The 19,796-nt window shown below is 39.1% G+C and overlaps 1 protein-coding gene across 3 annotated transcripts in view; it reads right to left on the reverse strand.

The window, feature by feature from the left end:
- Positions 1-371: 371 nt before the first annotated feature.
- Positions 372-19,796, reverse strand: part of CDK13 (cyclin dependent kinase 13) — a 121,305-nt gene continuing 101,880 nt past the window's right edge. The window contains exons 10-14 of one of the 3 annotated variants that reach the window (XM_035026521.1): positions 13,037-13,153; positions 12,334-12,465; positions 5,709-5,914; positions 3,195-3,638; positions 372-2,502 (exon numbers count right to left, since the gene is read on the reverse strand). In XM_035026521.1, coding sequence (XP_034882412.1) covers positions 1,652-2,502; positions 3,195-3,638; positions 5,709-5,914; positions 12,334-12,465; positions 13,037-13,153 — 1,750 coding nt within the window. In that variant the 3' untranslated portion in view covers positions 372-1,651. Of the gene's footprint in view, positions 2,503-3,194; positions 3,648-5,708; positions 5,915-12,333; positions 12,466-13,036; positions 13,154-19,796 lie in introns of all 3 variants that reach the window. The other 2 variants (XM_035026519.1, XM_035026522.1) reach the window with 2 other exon arrangements.

A 19,796-nucleotide genomic window follows, 5' to 3' on the forward strand; every position in this document is an offset into this window, starting at 1 on the left:
AAAGTAAGTTACCCAGAGAACAGTTAAAACAAAATGGTTAATTGGCACAACTCTCATTTCCAGAGTTTCTTTTCCCACTTAGTGATAATGGAAACACTGGTTCTTCACCTTTGGTTCCTCTCGAGAACTATTATAATTCTGTGTGCGCGTGAGCATGCACAAGAAGTTAGTGAGACTTGACACCATTACAACTTGCTTACATAAGGGTTAGTCCGTCATTCTTTGCTGCTTTTAATAAAAGAAAAAAAAAATGTTAAAATGAACTAAAGTTGCTCTAAGTCTGGCAGAAGTCATAAAAACCCTCACAGAAGATGAGAGGAGGGAAGATAAGAGGTTTTCTCTCACTACTTTTTCTTTTTTGCTTCAATAAGTTCAATCTAGGCAATGTTTCTAGTTAACAAACTGAACAGTTAATTTTTTCTTAAAATGGCAATTGCATAACTTAAGATATGATGTTTGCCACCCCTCTCCCCGCCCCCCATGAACTTTCATAGAATCTGGCAAATTCTGTTTCTCAAGCCTTGCCTCTACACGACTGCCCTCCAATGATCCATGGCAAAAGGAAACAGGGACAGCAGGGCAGCCCGAAAAGAAATGGTACTTGGAAATTCTCATTTAGCTATTACTTTCAACCACTCAAATGACACAACTCTGTAGAACTTCTTGGAAGTAACAAGGTCCTGACTGGAGTTCTAGTCCCTTTCTTTGCTCTCACTCTCCTATCAAGACGAGGTGATAGTGGAAGGTCACACAGGCCAAAGGCAGGCAGGAAAGAAGAAAGTGGGATAGGCCGAGGGAACGGATCTAGCGGGAACTGAGAGGCAGTCCCGAAACACTGGAGAGCTCCCTGACTCTTCAATACAGTGTATTGATTCCCTTTAGAAGACAAATGGGTGTAAAGGTTAACTGCTTTTTCAGACCTTAAGCTTACCTGTTAAGGCACTTACTTACCCTCCCCACCCCAGATTTTTCATATAAAACCCACTATTTCATTTGAATGCATTTTGCTCGGCTATGATAATCTGCAAAATAAAACAAAAATAACGTTGACCATTTTTTTTTTTTATAAAACTGTTGCATCAAGAGAAAGGTTGTGTTTTATTTTCTGAAGTGAGCACAAAGTACACCTTTCACAATAACACTGAAAGCAGGTGCAAAGACTGACAGTGACCTTTGACTAAAGGTAGCTTTGTAAAAAGAAAAATACCAAATAAATCAGTGCCCTTTCTGATTGTTGTAAAACTGGAGGGGGGAGGGAGGCGTTGGTTGGTTGTTACATAAAAGTTGGTCCAAACTTACAAAAAAAGCACAAATGTGCATAGTTCAGAAGATCTGCAAGAGGGCCATAAAAGACTCTTATGTCCCTAAGATTAGCATCCACTTAAAACTGCAAGAATACAAAATAAAACTGTTAACTAGAATTTGTGAAGATGTACAATCAATAGATCTAGTTTTTAGAACAGCATGAATTTAAGCAAAGGTTTTTTTTTTTTCTTTTTTTTTTTTAACTATTGTATGCAAGACCCTTTTCCACATAAAAATAAAGCTGTTGTTGAATTAATATTATTCAAGTCTCTTGGATTGCTGCCTTAAATTGCAGCTAGAAAAGTCTTTCCAGATAAAAATGATGTGCCTGAGGAAAAACAGATACTCAGTATGGTAACCCTCTGCCTCGACCTCTGCCAGCTGATGTGCTAATGTGTCCCCTGTATCCTTGTGAATATCCAGGTCCCTGGGCAGGAGAAGTCCAGGTCTGCCCGTGCATGAGGCCGGGGCCGCCCGGGTTTTCCTGTAAGTTACCACCATAGTTATAGTTGTGCATCTTTGCTGGCAAAGGATGAGTATTCTCTGGCCCTGTGGTAGGGTCACTGCTGTTCGCCAGGACTGCAATGGGGCCATGGCTATATTCAAATCTATGGTCCTTGTCCCCACTAAACAACATGGGACCGGTATTGAGGTAAATGTCTCCATATCCAGCTACTGAACTGGGAAATGACTCGGAAAAGGCAGAAGGCTGAGGTGGACCACCAGAATGAGATGAAGTAGTACTGTAGTTATCCAAAGACTGAATATCTGAGTTTCCAATGAAGCTACGTCGTTCCAATGGCGGAGCGGAGCTACCTCCTAGACCATCATTGCTAACATAAGAAGCGGAAGAGAAAGAAGAGGATCCAAAATTGTCCTTGTAGTCTGACGTGGGTACATAAGTGTCTCCTGCCTGGTAATCAATACCGCTTTCTCTTTTGGGGTCATCCTGGGGCTGATGCTGAGCAAGCAGCTGTAACAGGGCCGCTTTCACTCCGGCGTGAGGGTCAGTTAACGAAGAGCTAGTGGTGGGAACGTGCTGGTTTTCTGTCCGATAATCCAGATCTTCTTCAGTGACTGGTGGTGGTTCCGGTGGTTCCGGAGGTCGCTGATCAGGAGGCAGAATACGAGGCCGGTCTGGTTCTGGTGTGAGCTCCAACATCCTCATATCTTGATGCTGAATGAGGTCATCTTGCCCTAAGTGAAACAAAACAAAAAAAGAGAGTTAAAAGTTATCATGGAAAACGAGATGTTCAAAACAGTCAATGTTTCCTATGGGTGGTTGTAAAGAACATGAGAAGTTCCATATCTGGGAAAAAAATAAAAGAAAATAAAAGAAAGAAAAGAAGGAAGGAAGGAAGGAAGGAAGGAAGGAAGGAAGGAAGGAAGGAAGGAAGGAAGGAAGGAAGGAAGGAAAGGAAGGAAAGGGAAGGGAAGGGAAAGGAAGGAAAGAGGGATGTAAGTACTAACATTGCCTGCTACCATTTAAGTGTATGGTGACTGCAAAATTTAATTGCATTTGACTTTTCAAAGGTACCTCACATCTCCCTATTCATGGCTCGAAGAACAAAGCTCCTGTACACACAAAGCCTCTGCCTTGGTCAATACCATCTTGTTGTTGTAGCTGGAGTAAAAGATGATTTCTTAACCACAGGTTTACATGACAAACTCTATGGCCTTCACAATGAGCCGTATCACACATGGATAACTTGTTAAGGAATCTGCTCCTAGGAGTAAACGGACTAAGAAAACCACCTGTAAGTGGTGCCCTGGGAATTTTCAGAACCTCTCCACTAGCAATGCCCCTAGACAATATGCATTACCACTGCCCCTCCACATCAAGAGCGTGAGCACCAGCACGTTAGAGGGTCCGCGACCTGCACACTCACCCGACGCCGGCGTGCTAGGTTCCGGGGGTGGCCTGAGCTGCAACGGCGCCTCGTGTCCCGATCCGTTTTCCCTCTCTTCTAGTAGCGCATCTTTCTGCTTTGACTGCTGGGCCTTTATTAACTGAGTCAGCAGAACCGCGAACGCGCTCTGCACGGCAGCCTGCGCAGCGTCAGTCTCCACTTTAGGCTGGAGGCTCTGAGAACAAGGCTGAACTCCTCCCAATGGTTTCGAAGACTCCTGTTGTGGTGTGGATGGATCTGTCTGTTTTTCACCTGTTGCCAAAATTCCAGCAGGAAGGTTTATTTTATTTAGCTGCTGCTGAGTCTCAGAGTTTACCTTAATGTTCAACACTTGGACAAAATCAGCCATATTAACACTTGTTTTAGACTGTAGTAGGTTTAGTAGAATTGCCAATTCACTGTGGTTTAACTGCTGTCCAGGGCCTGTTTTTACTAAAGACAAAATTTGTATTGATTAGAATTGCCATAATTCACAGCACACCCCGCCCCCCAAAACAGCCCTGTGTGACCACATTCAAATGTACATTTGTGGGACAGTGTTTAAGAAACACTGTGAAAAAGGCGTCTCTCGGTCTAGTTCTAATTTCATGGACGTTTAAGATGGAACTGCACAGAAGTTACAACAACAAAAACTGCGGCCCGTTCTGAAGAAGTTCTCTTCAGGGGTAAATACTTCAAAAGGGAACTCGGGACTACGGCTGGCAGCTCATCCCCGAGACAGAAGCCGGAACTATGGGAACGAAGGAGGACGAGGACAGCTACCGAGTCAGCACTCAGCATTTCATACCCCTTACTCCTCACAACAACCTTAAAGCCATGCTCTGTTATTAGTTACCCCCGCCCCCCTTTCTTTTTTACTGAAGAAACTGACATCCAGAGACACTCACTCACTTGCCCAGGGTCACACACACACACACTCTGGAAGTGGCGGAGTTGGGATCAGGACCTACGTGCTCTGATTCCAGACTCGGAGCTCTACTCACCGCACTGCCCATCTAAAATAATGCTTCTTATCTAAGGACTTCACCTTATTTTCGCAGTAAATTCAAACTGGGATGTTGCCGACTCTTTCATAAAATGCATTTTATTCCAATTACCATTTTTTAAGTTAACTCACTTTGGGAAGTTAGAACTCCTACAGGAGCATGCTTATAATGTGCACACGAGAGGGTATTAACTCGTCACCAGCGACACAGATGCGGTTTTTTTTTTTTTCAATTTTCAGTTTAGACTTGTGACGGTTTACACAGGTTCTTGTGCAAGCTTCTCTGAGTCACGTGTAACAGCAAGGTTCGAGGGCAGATACTACTATATAAGTTCAGGGATACTACACCAATAAGCAATTTCTCTAAGCATAAAAGGTGAATAGAAGAGAAACTCCAAGAAGATGAAACACTGATGATTAATGCTATCCTTTTATTTTCTCTCTTTATATAACCTGAGCTACTTTTTATTACTTCTTAGTTATTTTTAGGTTACCTCAAAACAAACTTTTGCAAGTTCTTCTTGTGACCCGCGGGCATTCATAAATAAGGAGCCAAGCTTGTTTGCTGCACGCTAAGAGCCCGTTGCCCTCATTTTCCAGTTCAGGTCTCTGTCAGCAGAGGTATTCTGTGACTATGCCGTCTCCTCTACAGAAAGGGCATTTTTTTATTTTAAGACAGCTGATGATGACGAAAATGGGGCAGAGAGGATTCACTCCCATTTCACAAAACCAGAATTTTCACTTCTTAACAGTGACAGTTAAAAAAAAGGGGGGGGGGGCGACAAAAAATAAAATGAAACGCTGACCAACAAATAACAATTGGTCTTGGTTTGTAAAGTAATATGCATCAGCGCTCTAATGTAGTCTGGCCAAGGTCAAGTATAAGCCTGCAGATTACACGGGAAAGCATTAAAGGTAATCTACTCTATATTTACACTCAACCACCAAAAGTTGAATCTGATCCGCAGATCTGTTCTAATCAGCCTACTGATCTTTAAAACTAAATGACAGAATGAGTTTAATAACATTTCCGGCAACACTGAAAAGGTTTCATTCTCACGAGGACGCCGACTCTTCGAACAGAGTCAAAGGAAGAACTCCGTTTCCCCCACATACCCTTCTTTATCCTACTTCAAGTCCTATCTGGCACAAAAGAAGAGTCCAATCTTTGAGGTTCTAGAATATAATGGGATGGATATTAAGAGTGATCTGAGGACATTATAAACAGTGTCAAAGAGCTTCTGTTACGAGTCCCGGCCGCCTTCCTGTACCTGTCTAACTCCTGCACTAGGTGAGGAAGGAAGCAGAAAGAGCTGACCGCTCACTAAGCACACGGTGCCAGGCGCGGCCAGGCGTTTGCAACGGCACAAGCAATTCACGGGGAAATGTTAAGTCCGGTGGATAAACCTGAACGTTTTAGCCGCAGATGCTTTAACACTAGAAGAGATCATCACCGTGAGGCCCGGAACGAGGGAAGAAGAGCAACCCGCGCACGAAGCGCTACTGACCGGGAGCTAGGCTCGAGTTGCCCTGAGGTTTCAGCTGGGAGGCCGGCGGCACGACCTGCGGTGTGCTGGTCCTGCTGTCGTCCAGGCCGAGAGACAAGTCCTTTCTGGGGGCTTTCACTGTGGACACATCATCGGTCATGCCCATCTGCTTCTGCCTCCTTCGCTTTTTACTCCATAGCTCATGACAATCTTGCCATAAAGGAAGGCTGGAAGACAAAGTATCCAATTGTGTGCAATGTTACTTCTTAACAACACCCCGAAACTGCTAACAGTTACTACAGAGCACCAGAGCTGCCCCCCCTCCCGCCCCCACCCATCGTTCCTGAAGACTGCAGACACATGCTGGTGACTCCTCAATAAAAGTCATCCTTGACGCCCCCCCCTCCGTCAGGGCTTCACCTTTACAGCCGGACTATTTTTCTGTGACTTCTGAAGAATCAGTAAATAATCATTTAGTAAAACTATGAACGAAGAACACAAGTTCATAAAAGTATGTTACTATCATCCTTGGTGCAACCTCTTAAAGCCAGTTCTCCTCACAGTACACCATACATTGAATAGGACATGGGGGGAAAGGCCAGAAATATGCCACTTGCAGAAAATGGAAACAGGATTAAAAAGTAGTAAAAGCTAGGAGATAACATCTGTGAAAAACTTTCTAGTACAAGCTTCTTACTTTTGTAATACCCTCTCATTTACTTCCATAATCAAGTGCTCTAAAATTAAACTATGCTACAGAGAAGTTTAAAAAATAGGTAATCCAGGCTCATGACTACCCATCAACACAGAGTTCTGAATAACTAGCAACTATCAAGATTACCCACGATTCTGAAACAGTTCTGCCTTAATGTGATTCATAAAGCTGACAACACTGCTGAGTAACTTTTGCTTAAAGAAAGACATAAATGTTTGATTTATAAATGTTTTCTTCTTATCCTCATAAAAATTCCAATGGGAAGTTACTATTATATCTATTTTAAAGATGAGAAAATTGAGGCTTGGAAAGGTTAATAAACTTGCCCAGAATAACTACGAATGCCCTTACACAGCCCCAACCTGGTCATACATCTGCCGTCTTCAACCTGGAGAGGTTTCCCTCTAGGGAGGCTTTCCAATGGGGTACACCTGACACTGTTTTAAAAGAATTCACATCTCTCTACGTCCTCTTTCCTGGCATCGATCTTTGAGAATGGCCTGCACAGCAAGTTCGTTCACACCTCCTGTTTCACAGTTAGTCTCACCTCATGTTATAAAGTAAAGGCATATGCAACAATATGGTTGAATCTTAGCAATATAATATTAAGTAAAAAAAGTCATTCCCAAAAGATTACAAACAGCATGACACCCTTTTATAAAATTAAAAACAACTAAAAATTTTCAATATAACTTTTTATGAGTACATATAGATGGCAACAAAAGTATATACAAAAGAAAACAGGGATGATGGTTACCTCAGGTGGAAGGAGGCAAGGGGGATAGGTCGTAGGGCAGGGGGTGGGGAGAGGGGATGATATGACTAACGTAGGTTATTTTCAAGGTTCTAGCTTTTATTTGGTAGGTTCATGGCTGCTTATTAACATCATTTAAAATAACTAATTAAGTAACTAAAAGAAAAAAAAGAGAGCCATGCATGGACCAATGATGAGTGACACAAGGATTATGATTAAACCAAGTCTATGCACCTGAGGTCCAAAAACAAAACAAAGGCATACCTCTCAGCCATCTTACTATGGTGCATTGCCTCAGCGTGTAAAAACCTCCTGGAGTAACAAACAAAGGTACAATTTGAAATATTGATATTGGGAAGCTTTAAGGCATCATAAACCCGCCAAAGACTTTCCTTTCTGTGTGTGTGTGTGTATGTATCATAGATGTGTGGCCTTCGCCCCTGGTGGGATATTCTGAATTCAGATATACTGCAGAGTAGGGAAACTAGGAGTGACTTCACCTCTTCCGCCCTGATGCTCTTTCGGGAGAGCCCCGGGAGAGGAAAGCAGGCAAAGAAACCCACTAACAGGGGCTTTTGTTCCCTCCCACAATTTAAAGCCAAGAGATTCCTCTATGGATTATCTCAACACTCATCTCTAGGAAAGATAACCATTACCCAACAAATAGCTGAAATGTACAGGTTAGTGCTGCTGACTCTGGATACACCAGCAGGGTTTTCTAGGATGACCAAATTTTTATGTGCTTTTCTGCAGGTTCAAATACTGGCTCAGCCACTTATTGTGTCTCGTTAGGCAAGTAACTTGACCTCTGTGCCTCAGTTTCCTTATCTTTAAAAATGACATTAGCAATACAATCTGCTTCATGAGGTAGAGGTAATCTATGTTAACATATGTAAGCGCTGGACAGTGCCTCTCACAGAGCAGGCACTGTATTCATGTTTGATACCACTTATCATCATTCAACACGACGGTTTGAAACTACTTTCATCAAATCACATCATGAAATATTCCAATTACAGTTGATCACATTTTATCTTATAAATTTTCAGTGCTTTTCACTTGCTGTTAAGAAAAATAAAATTATAGGCTAGCTGTCACTCTAAGTCACTTTTTAGCAATATATGCTTTCTTTTCATTAAACACACGAGAAAAATTTGACACCACATCTAATACAATTGATGCAGTTGCTTTGGTTTTTTTGTCTTACTATCCCATTCTCATTTGATTATTCCGAAAAAAAATGATCACAAGAGTTTAATACATACACATATTTCCCAAAGGAATCCCATACCAATGCTTTTCTTCACAGTCCTCGCCTCATAATTTATCATTTTAACTACCCATCACATATTACAAAATAATGAGATGTCGTTTATATAATTTTTAATTTATATATTAAATCAATAGCATTATAATTTCAACCTGACTGCTTTAGTGATGTATCCCTAATTTATTACTGGATTACAGCCTGTTCACCAAAATGTGTATTAACGTCCCTATTTTTAATGGAGAAATGCAGTCAGGTGTGTTCTGATAAAAATTAAGTGAATTTAGGTGATGTGTTTGACAATATGGACACAGTTTCCAATTGGGTTACGTGGCAGACTTTTCCCATTCATTAAATGGGCTATATCTTCAGTGCCAAAACATGTAATAAGAAAAACGATCTAACATATGGATTGGCAAAGTTGCACTGACATTACATGTTGACTTCCAAAACTTTTCTTAGTATACTGGATGAAACAAGTACTAACAAAAGAAAAAGTACTAAGTATAAAAAGTCATTTAGGGGCACCTGGATGGCTCAGTTGGTTAGGCGACCGACACTTGGGTTTAGGCTCAGGTCATGATCTCAGGGTTGTGAGATCGAGCCTCTTGTCGGGCACTGTGCTGGGTGTGGAGCCTGCTTAACGTTCTCTCTTTCCAGGATGCCTGGGTGGCTCAGTCAGTTAAACAGCTGTCTTCGGCTCAGGTCATGATCCCGGGGTCCTGGGATCTCTCTCTCTCAAGTAAAAAAAAAATCTTAAAAAAAAAAAAATCTCTCTCTCCCTCTTCCTCTCCCCAACCCCCTGCCCCTGGTTCGTGCGCCCTCCTCTAAAAAAAACAAAACAAACCAAAAAACAAAACAAAAACAAGAAGTCATTTACTAAGTATTTAAAGCTTCTTTGGATTTTTTTCTCAAATTTTGAAAAAATAAATGATTAATTACTGGATAAAAAAATCTTTTCAAGTTACATGGTTTCCATTTCTTTACTATCAAGAAAATTAAAAGAGAAAGAATCTTAAAATTGACATCTGAAAGGTCATACTAATTTCTGATGACAAATCATCATGTGATTTTTGCACATAATGTGGAAGGAGGCAAAGAACTTAGAGATAAAACTATGACAAAAGTCTATCCATTCGCAAAGGCTTATTTACAAGGGTACTTATAAAAATAAAAAATAAAATTACAATTAATGTGGGACTTTCTCATTCTAGAATAAGGAGTATTAACTGATAGATATCAAGATTACCTAGGGGGGAAAAAAAACAACCTATTTCGTTAGGTTGCATTTCCAACCAAATTTACATATATGTGTGTGTGTGTGTGTATACTTTTTTTTTTTTTTTTTTTAAGCAGGCTCCACACCCAGCATGGAGCCTAACACAGGGCTTGAATTCATGACCCAGAGATCAAGACCTGAGCTGAGCTAAGATCAAAAGTTGGACACTTACCTGACTGAGCCACCCAGGCACCCATTTCTTTCCTTTTTTTAAACGATTTTATTTATTTATTTGACAGAGAAAGACACAGCGAGAGAGGGAACACAAGCAGGGGGAGTGGGAGAGGGAGAAGCAGGCTTTCCCGCTGAGCAGGGAGCCCGATGCGGGGCTTGATCCCAGGACCCTGGGATTCATGACCTGAGCCGAAGGCAGATGCTTAACGACTGAGCCACCCAGGTGCCCCCTTTCTTTCCTTTTTTTAAAAAAATTTTAATTGAAGCATAGTTGACATATAATATTATATTAGTTTCTGGGGTACGACATAGTGATTCAACGATTTTCTTCCCTTTTTTAAACTTAAATACATACTAGTAATACTTGCAAAGACCACTTGATCAACAAGAAAAAAAGCTTTGTCTTTTCTAAGTGACTCTTGGTGAATATCAAAATTCTGATCTCACTGAAACATTTACAAGAGTGATGTAACTGCCCCACTTAAAAGTGTCGACACTTACCATACACCGAAATTTACATCTTTTGCAACTATTGCAACGCTTGATTTTAAAAAAGTTTAGATGTCAATGAAAAATGTGCTCGATACAGCTTTCACCAGAATTCCTTCATGTGGACCATTTAAATCAAGAGATTAACTTAGTATTACCAATAATGGGAGAAAAATGACCTTATATTCCTCCTGACAGGATGAAGCAGGAAGCACACCTCACTACCTAAGTAATATTCTCGACACACACACACACGCACACACACACAAATGTTATTCTAATTCTGATCACAAGAAAGCAATTAAAGCTAGACTGTAGAAAGTTTTACAAAATAGCTAGCTTGAACCCTTCAAAAATGTCAATGTCATAAAAGCCCTACCCAAAGAGGAATTAAAGACTGAAGAGACATTGCAACTAAATGAAACATGTGAGCTTTGAATGAATTCTTCATCCAAGACAAAACAAACAAACAAAAAACCAGACTATAAAGGAAATTACTGGGACAACTGGAGAAATTTGAATATGGACTGTCTACTAGATATTGCAATGTTCAATTTCTTATGCTTTATAATGGTACTGTAGTTATAAAGTCCCAGTTCTTACAGATACATGATAAATTACTTGTAAGTGTTGTGTTACTCCCACAATATAATATTCAAACAGTTCAGGGGAGAAAAGCTTATATATATAGTGACAAAGCAGATGTTAATAACTATTGAATCTAGGTGAAGGATATACGAATGCTCATTGTACTATTCTTCCTATTTTTCTGTCGAGGTGAAATGTTTCCAAATCAAAAGTTGAAAAGAATTCTCTGAAGGGGTACTAGAGTCAAAGTTTCAAGACTGCCAATAAGCAAAACAAAAACAAAAACAAAAACAAAAACCCACCATGAAACAATTCAACAGTGAATGATTCAGATCTTTCAACATATCAAATGACAGATCCTTTTTGTCTTTCAAACCATCTCATAATGGCAATTCATATATAGTTCAAGAAAAACTTAATAAAGCTGAATATGAAGGTCTCAGAAATAGAATAAGCCCTAAGTGATAAGTGGAAGAGCCAGGATTTGAACTCCAAAGCCCATGTCTGTTCATTCACAATATGCTAATTTTATTACATGGAGACATTTTATTATAGAAATAGGCTTGCTTTTATGATGCTCATCAAAAATTTTTAAGTTACTAAGGAAATCCCTACAAAGTTTCTAGATCCTATCAAAAAGAACCAAATGGACTGCTTTGATCCCTCCCTTTCCCCCAAATCAATCCTAGAGATATTATAGGAGCCACAAGGGAATGAAGGTTCAAGAACCCAGCTAGTCTGACTCCCAAACTCTATACATTTTCTCTGAATCATACAATAAACTCATTCTACACTGGCTTTTGTTACTAATGCTCTTTTATCCAATGATAAGGACTTTCTATTGGCTAGTCTGCCAAGGAGTATTTGAGAATTGCTCTTTCTTACTGAACTAACTTGCTGGCTCCACCCCTCACTAGATTTGTATTCTTGGGCAAGTTTCTTAACCTCTTTGAGCCTGCTTCCTCCTCTGTAGAACAGTGACAATAATAATACCCACCTGATAGAATGTGACACATGAAAAATGCTTAGCACAGCACTCACTCAAATTTTTACCTATAGCAACTAGTAGCAGTATAAACAGTAGGCTTGGTAGAAGGAGTACTAGAATGATAATTAGCAGCGAGAGTGTTTTCTTCGAGTTGAAATCTATTAATAAAATTAGAAAGAGGAAGGCTGCTTTTGCTAATCCTATGGGTAGCTGAACATGAAGCAAGGTTCTGCATTCTAGATGTGCAAATTATGTGTATTACTACTGTTCAATTTCTTTAGATTTATACTATTTCTTTTGACTTAACTAATCATGGAAGAGCCTCTGCTCATTTTATAGAGATGCTATTAAAACTGTCCAGATGGGATCTAACATAATAAAAAGCCACTTACTCTGGTGGAGGCATTTTTGAGGGTTCCACGTCCCGGAGGAACTCGCACTGGAGAGCCTGTTCTGCAGTGCAGCGCTTACTAGGGTCCAAGGCGAGCATGTAATCAAATAAGTCTAGCGCGGCTGCAGGGATACTGGCATGAGAGAATGACAAAAGTCATACGTGGTCTTTGACAAATGCTTAATGCTTCTTTAAGCTCCTAACATTTTATAACATGTTTGCTCTACTTTATTCCAATAAATTCCAATTTTTCCTTTGAAGAAACAGTCATTTTTACATAATTTTGAGCTATTATTCTAAATAATTTGAAACTTGGCCAACAATGGTATATTTTATTACTCTGTTGGACATTTGCAACTATAACATAAATTAAGAGCTGAATAGAATAGCTTCCTGTAACAAAATAAAAACCTGAGCTCAAATAACATGAAAGTTGCTTCATTAAAATTTTAAATGGCATTCAAGTTCTGTCATGTAAGCTCCAAATGAAACACACAACCCTAAATCACCGACACCATAATCACAGTGAGATGGTAATTTGCATGTAGCAAAGGGAAACTCAAAATTAAAGGACACAGAAGAATTGTGATAGGTCTACCTTGGGTCAACAGAGGACAGAGTGACATTTAGAATTCTCAAGAAATAACTAAAAAAAAAGGAAAAAAATTCAATGCGATATGGACACTTAAGCATCCCCTTCTTACAAAACAAATTCTTCTCTTAACTTTCGACGATATTGCTTCTTTGGTTTCATGGTGTTGAAATATGGTAGTTTGATTACATCGGGCCACACTGCAGGACATGGACTCCCACATATACGGCTAAACAACACACAAAAAGAGGTACATCAATATAAACTCTACAGAAAAAAATCATTCAGACAACTGCTATATAAAACATCACCTCATTCTTCAACACAAAAAGTTGGAGTCTTGATACAGTATGTAAGAAATTTCATTAAATATTTTAGCATCCCAACTTAATTACTTGTTTTAAGAAATCAATTTATTTTCAGTGGATATTTCTAACACTCCAAACATTCCAATTCCTAAAAAGAAAACCTTCATATTTGCAAAATAAAGTCTTAAAACACAGGGAACCCTCCAAATATGCTGACCATATCTTGAATCAAGATAAAAAATTTTATGCCAATAAATTAAGGAACCAGAGTTTAGGTTTGTGTCTTTCTCTGGTCTTATAGGTACCTGTCATTACTTCTCATGAATAAGATGAAGTTTGTGAGAAGAGCGTAAACGAATTCCCTACACCCAGGAAGGGAACTATACTGTCATGTCTGCTGCTCCATTTGATCAACAGGAGGACCCTCAAAGCAACGTTCTTGAAACATAGAAGTTCTTCAGCTTAAGTAGTGCCACTGATTTCAAGGTATGGAGAAATTTTAATTGCTTTACTCTCTGCTTATCTGTAGCTTGAAAACCCTATTTCTGTACTAACCAGGAAGTCCTTGTTACCGTAATTTGTAGAAGAAAGGCTATAACAGAGGCAACTCCAGCCGGTAAACATTTAAAAACTCACTTGGCAATACACAGATGAAAAATTTGTTAAATATGCTTAATGCACGCATACTGAATCTCAAAAATAAATGTACATTGAACATAAAATCCTCAGCTGATCTTCATATGCGAAGAGGAAATGTCCATGCATCACTGACTAAAAATAAAAATGTTCTGTATGTAATAAATATAAATGCATGCACCAATGTGTATAAACAAGTGATGACTAACGTTGTCAGACATCCTTTAGCTGAACTGTAGAACACTATCTCAGAAACACATATATTTACGTAAGATAACTGCTCATGTTTTTTAAGCTATGTCACTGAAATGTCCTTTTTTGGTTTCAATATAGTTTAGAATTTTTGGAAACACAAGCTTCTAAAAAGGTAGTAAGAGCCTATTCTTTGTACACGGCCCGTCTCTTCTTCCTCACAACTGGATTTTTACAATCTCCTCAAGGAAACAAGGCTGACCCTGGGAGGACGGTTCTACGATCTGGTCTCAAACTGCCTTCCTAGTCTCATTCCCCAGTTCATCTCTCCCCACGGACCAACCACACCCTTCCATGTCTGTGATCATATTCTCTCTCCCTAGATTCTAACTAGTGGAGAATCTTTTTCATTTCTCAAGATGCAGATCAAAAGTAATCTATTCAGTGCAGTCTTCTGTATCCCCATGGCCACTCAGAAGGGTCACTCTGCATTCTATTTGCTTCTTTTGACACTTTTTCATATTTCATGCTGCTTTGTATCTTGGTTTACCTGCCTGTTTCGCTTACTAAATTGATAGTTTAGGAACCGTGTCTCTCACTTTTGTGTACTTCTCCAAGTATATATATATAGATAATCCCAGGCAGACTGATGTGTTATTACAGAAGCATGAAATATATTGAAACTTTTTAAAATGAAGAATACTTTCAACTGCAGAGATACAAGAACATGTTCCATGTTATGGAAGAGGTGCAGAATTTTGGCTACAGCTCCAAGGATAAGTAAACAACAGACAGGTGAGAAGTAAGTAAGAGAAATGTTACTGGCAAAGAGAAGTGCATAGACAGAGGCATGGAAGCAGTCAAGTACAGACATGTGGGAGGAAGACGAAGGAAACAGGTGGAATTTAGGGCTCAGAGAGGGTTAGCTAAGAGCACAGAGAGGAGCCACACAATGTTTTAAAAGGCAACCTGCCTAACTATAATGAAGACAAACTTTGAAAACAAACTTTAAAACTGAATCCTGTCTGTGACACTGGTCAAACTGCATTGCTGAAGAATCTGTTTCTTCTTTTGTAAAAGAGAGATTCATTTTACTTCAGAGCTGTGAGATTAAATGAGCTGGCATCTGGCCCGTTCAGTAGCCCTTCAATAAAAGTAAGTTTCATTACCTCTTAGGTAAAGTTTCAATTATTTTACTCTATGTGTTGTGGGAAGATAGTTGACTAACAGTTATCTAGCTGGTAGCAACACACATGATGGAACAGACCTACGGAGGCAGGGAAAGTTCCCAGAAACTAGGGAAGCAGACAGGACAGCAATGGATGGTAACTGTATGTTAGCAAAAACTAGCCTGATGGCCAGCCAGTTATCTCAAAATCACTTACCGAAGAGGTCTTGAAATGCATCATATACTAAATCCCCAAATATCTGACGCCTATTTCGGGAATGAATCAATTCTGATCTATGTACTTTGGTATCAATACCGTATGGTAGCTTTTGCTTTTTCCTTTTTACAAGGCCAACAGGACAAAGCCTTCTATCTAGCCATTCCTCTAATTATTCTCCTCAGAATTTTCCTAGGATGAATTGCAGAATCAATACTGTCACACTCCAAAACGTAAGAGAATCTGTTTGGATTCAACTGCTGCTCTGAATTTATAGATTTAGAAGGGATTGTTATCTTCAGAAGGCTTAATACTTCTATCCCAGAAATATCCAATTTTTATATTTCCTTCAGTTTTGTATTTACGTTTCTTCAACTGGATCTTATATATTGCTTTTTATCAGTTTTATTTTTTGCTTTTTTGAATGTATTCTTATCCCTATTGTATTGCCTAAGCAGTAAATAGGGAAGAAAACATTTTACATATGACATCCAAAGTTTTAGATAGCCATCTGAGATCCTATGGCTCCTACCATAGTTTTAATAGTTCTTTCTTTGAGGCTTTCCAGGTTTATAATCTTATCACCTATAATCAGAATTCTTCTATTTTTTCCAAACATGCACACCTCTTTATCATGATATGGTATGTGGCAATTTCTAAACATTATTACAATGATAATGATGCCACACAATACTGGGTAGTTTTATTTCGTTTCTGACTTTAATGGGAGTACTTTCATTGTTTACAACTGGGAAGGATGATGATTTTTGGTTTGAGAACAACACATAATAATCACAGACACAGACACAAACTCACACACATATCCTGTTAAGAATTAATTTATTCCTTTTTACTATGGGCTTTATTTTTGTGGCTTTTAAATTTTTTTTTTTTTAAGATTTTATTTATTTATTTGAGAGAGAGAGAATGAGAGAAAGAGAGCACATGAGAGGGGGGAGGGTTAGAGGGAGAAGCAGACTCCCTGCTGAGCAGGGAGCCGGATGTGGAACTCGATCCCGGGACTCCAGAATCATGACCTGAGCCGAAGGCAGTCGCTTAACCAACTGAGCCACCCAGGCACCCTATGGCTTTTAAATTTTTTAAAGGATACTTTAGTTTTGTTAGTTTTATTTTTAGAAACTATTATAATCATCATCTGCATTTTTCCCCCTGAGTAACTAATGTCATGAATCATATTAAGAGCTTTCCTAATACTCACGCTTACATTCAATAGAGGAATACTTCCTGGCCTTAGTAAAGTATTATCATTTTAGTGTAATGCTGTATTCTACTTGTTCATTTAGATGTTGTGCATCAATATTCCTATGTGAGATTGGTATACAGGAGCAGTTCTCAGAAGTGGGGTTCACAGACTCTTCAGGGGTCTGGCAGATGAAAGGTGTAACTAAGACATTATTTGCCTTTTTCAATGTGTTGATTTTGCACTCATGGTACAAAACCCATAGTGAGGAGAATGCCCAGCACCTTAGTATGATTCAGGGCAGTGGCACCAAACTGTCAGCAGTAAATACTCTTCACTACTATACCATCTCCCGGGGTGGGGGTGGGGGGGCAGGGGAGAGACACACCAGCCATTTCACTTAAGAATGTACTTGTTGAAACAGTAAAAATCGTTAATGTTATTAAACCCTAACACTATTTAGAAGAGTGTGTATCTTCTTTATATTCTCAGTGATGAAACAGAAAATACTCATAAAGCACTTTTGCTGCTCAAGAAATTCTGACAGTTATCCTGAGAAGCATTTGAGCAATTATTTGAGCTGCAAGCTGAAGTAGCTGCGTTTTTTTCATGGACGGTCATTTTTACCTGTATGAACAAGTAACACACTATGGTCATTCAGATTTGGGTATCTGCCAGACATTTCTCACATGTGAACAAAGTCAGCTTGTTACTTCAAGGAAGACGATTGCGGTATTTATTTTCAATTATAAAATCCGAGCTTTTAGGAGAAAATTAGAATACTAGAAAGCTTGTATCTATGCCATGGACTTGACAGCTTCACAATGAATACCTATAGACTTTCCTGATGAGATTAGTGGTGATAACCGAAATTATATAATGAAATGTTACATTTAGAAGACCTGCTAAAATAGGTGATCCACTATTTTCCATATTAGCCATGTTATAAAATTATCACAGATCCAGAGTGCAGGATAGACTAACAGATTTTAATATATTAGAATACAAAATATCTCCATGTTTTCAGACTGTACATTACAACTAACCCATAAAAAATTACCACTTATTTAGTGTAGTTTCAAAGAAGAATATGCACAATTATCTGAAAGACTACTGAAAACAGCGTATCACAGGGAGGAGAATCCAGATGTTACTTTATTAAGCCAGACATTAAAAGATATGTAAAAATGCAAAACAGTGCTACTCATTTCACCGACATTTATTTCAGTTTGGAAAATACAGACGTTTTATAATTAAACAATGTTAACATATTGTTTTAAAATAGTTATTTTCTTTCTCAGGTTTAATTTCTAGTACGATAAATATCAATAGATACAACTAGCATAAACAAAGCTCCTGGGATCTTTCATAATTTTTAAGGGTGTAGAGAAATTCTTACAGCAAAAAGCAACTCATAGGATTTTTTTATGCTACTGATCTATGAAGATATACATGCTTCATTATTTAAAAACTGGGAGCTTCCCTTCTTTACCTATATTCTAGAACAGTCGAAGTCTAAGCCTTTAAAGTTCTAAAAATCTCACCTGTGTGATCATCTAGGCCTCAAGCTTTATGGGTGGGGGAGGGGGTGGAGGTTGGACAGAAGCAGAGTTCTTTTCATTCCAGTCTCCTTCTCATTTTTTCCATGACTGTTAAGTGGTTTTTTATTTCATAAGCAATGTACACTGTGTGATATAAAGGTTCTTTCCGGCTGCTAGAAGGCTTAGGGTTAAAAGTGTGACCCTTATATTAAAAACATTTTTTTGCCCTCATTCATCCCATTCTGTCATCACCTGTTTTTCACTTTCTTTTGCCATCACTTTTAAACCCATGCTATTTCTATCAAAAAACCAGTAATTTGCCTAAAATAGTTTCTGGAACAAGGCTAAGTACAAATAACTTGACCACAACTGTGTGAAACTTTTTAAGACAGATTCTGATAAGCATTCCCACCTTTTATTAGTTCATACATAGTTTTGTACAATGCAGACTAGAACTCATCATTCCTGGGACTTTAGATTGGGGATAAATTCCAGCATTACTGCAAGTGGAGTGAGGGGAAGAAGTATGTAGGAAACTTACATTTATTTAACTCTTGTAACCCTAAGCATATGATTAGTCCTGTTTTACTCATGAAGAAACAAACTGAGAGTGTTGTGGAACTTACCCTAAGTCCCAAGGGCAGGAAGTAGCTGAACTGGCATGACAACCCAGGGCTGCAAGATTCCAAAGCCCACCCTTTCAATGAATACACTCTGCTGCCTCCTTCCTATCAGGGAGACAGCTGTTTTCTTTTGTCAGAAACTTACTTTTTTCCTTCATGTTTTAAAAATACTTAATGCCACAGAATCAAAAGTGTGGCACCTTTTCATAGTATTATAAATATTTGGTATTTTACCAACAAAACAAAAACATTCTGAAATATATAAACTGGACTGTGAAATAGCCCTCTTCACAGCCCTCTCACAAATCCATGCTCACATAACAATTCCAGACTCTTTTGATGTGTTTGTTTTACCGAAATGGGATAAAACCAAACACAGCCTTCTATTAAACGGCTCATCATGAAACGATGTTGATTTTCTTTCTTTCTTTTCTTTATTTGACAGAGAGACACAGCGAGAGAGGGAACACAAGCAGGGGGAGTGGGAGGGGGAGAAGCAGGCTTCCCGCTGAGCAGGGAGCCCGATGCGGGGCTCAGGCTGGATCCCAGGACCCTGGGATCATGACCTGAGCCGAAGGCAGATGCTTAACGACTGAGCCACCCAGGAGCCCCCTGATGTTGCTTTTCTATGTCAACATCTCCAGATCTACCATTTCCTTTTCAATATCTATCGAGTATGTCACCAAGTGGATGGATTGAGCTTTCTTTTTTCCCCCTATATGGTTCTAACCAACTTAACATGTTCATAAAATAATCTGAGTACACTCATGCCTCAGGATCTTTATTACTTTGTACTTCACTTCATTCAGATCCCTGCTCAAATGATACCTTCTGGGGAAACTTTCCTGGACTCTCTATAACACTGCCTCCTATCATTTTCTATCCTCTTGCTCTTATCACCACCTGATACATTAATTCGTTTTGTCTCTCCCAATTAGAAACTAGAAAAAGTTGTTCGCTACTTACTAGGCACGGAGGATACAACC

Source organism: Mirounga leonina, unplaced genomic scaffold, assembly GCF_011800145.1.
Source record: "Mirounga leonina isolate KUSES-001 unplaced genomic scaffold, KU_Mleo_1.0 Mir_199, whole genome shotgun sequence".
NCBI lineage: Eukaryota > Metazoa > Chordata > Mammalia > Carnivora > Phocidae > Mirounga > Mirounga leonina.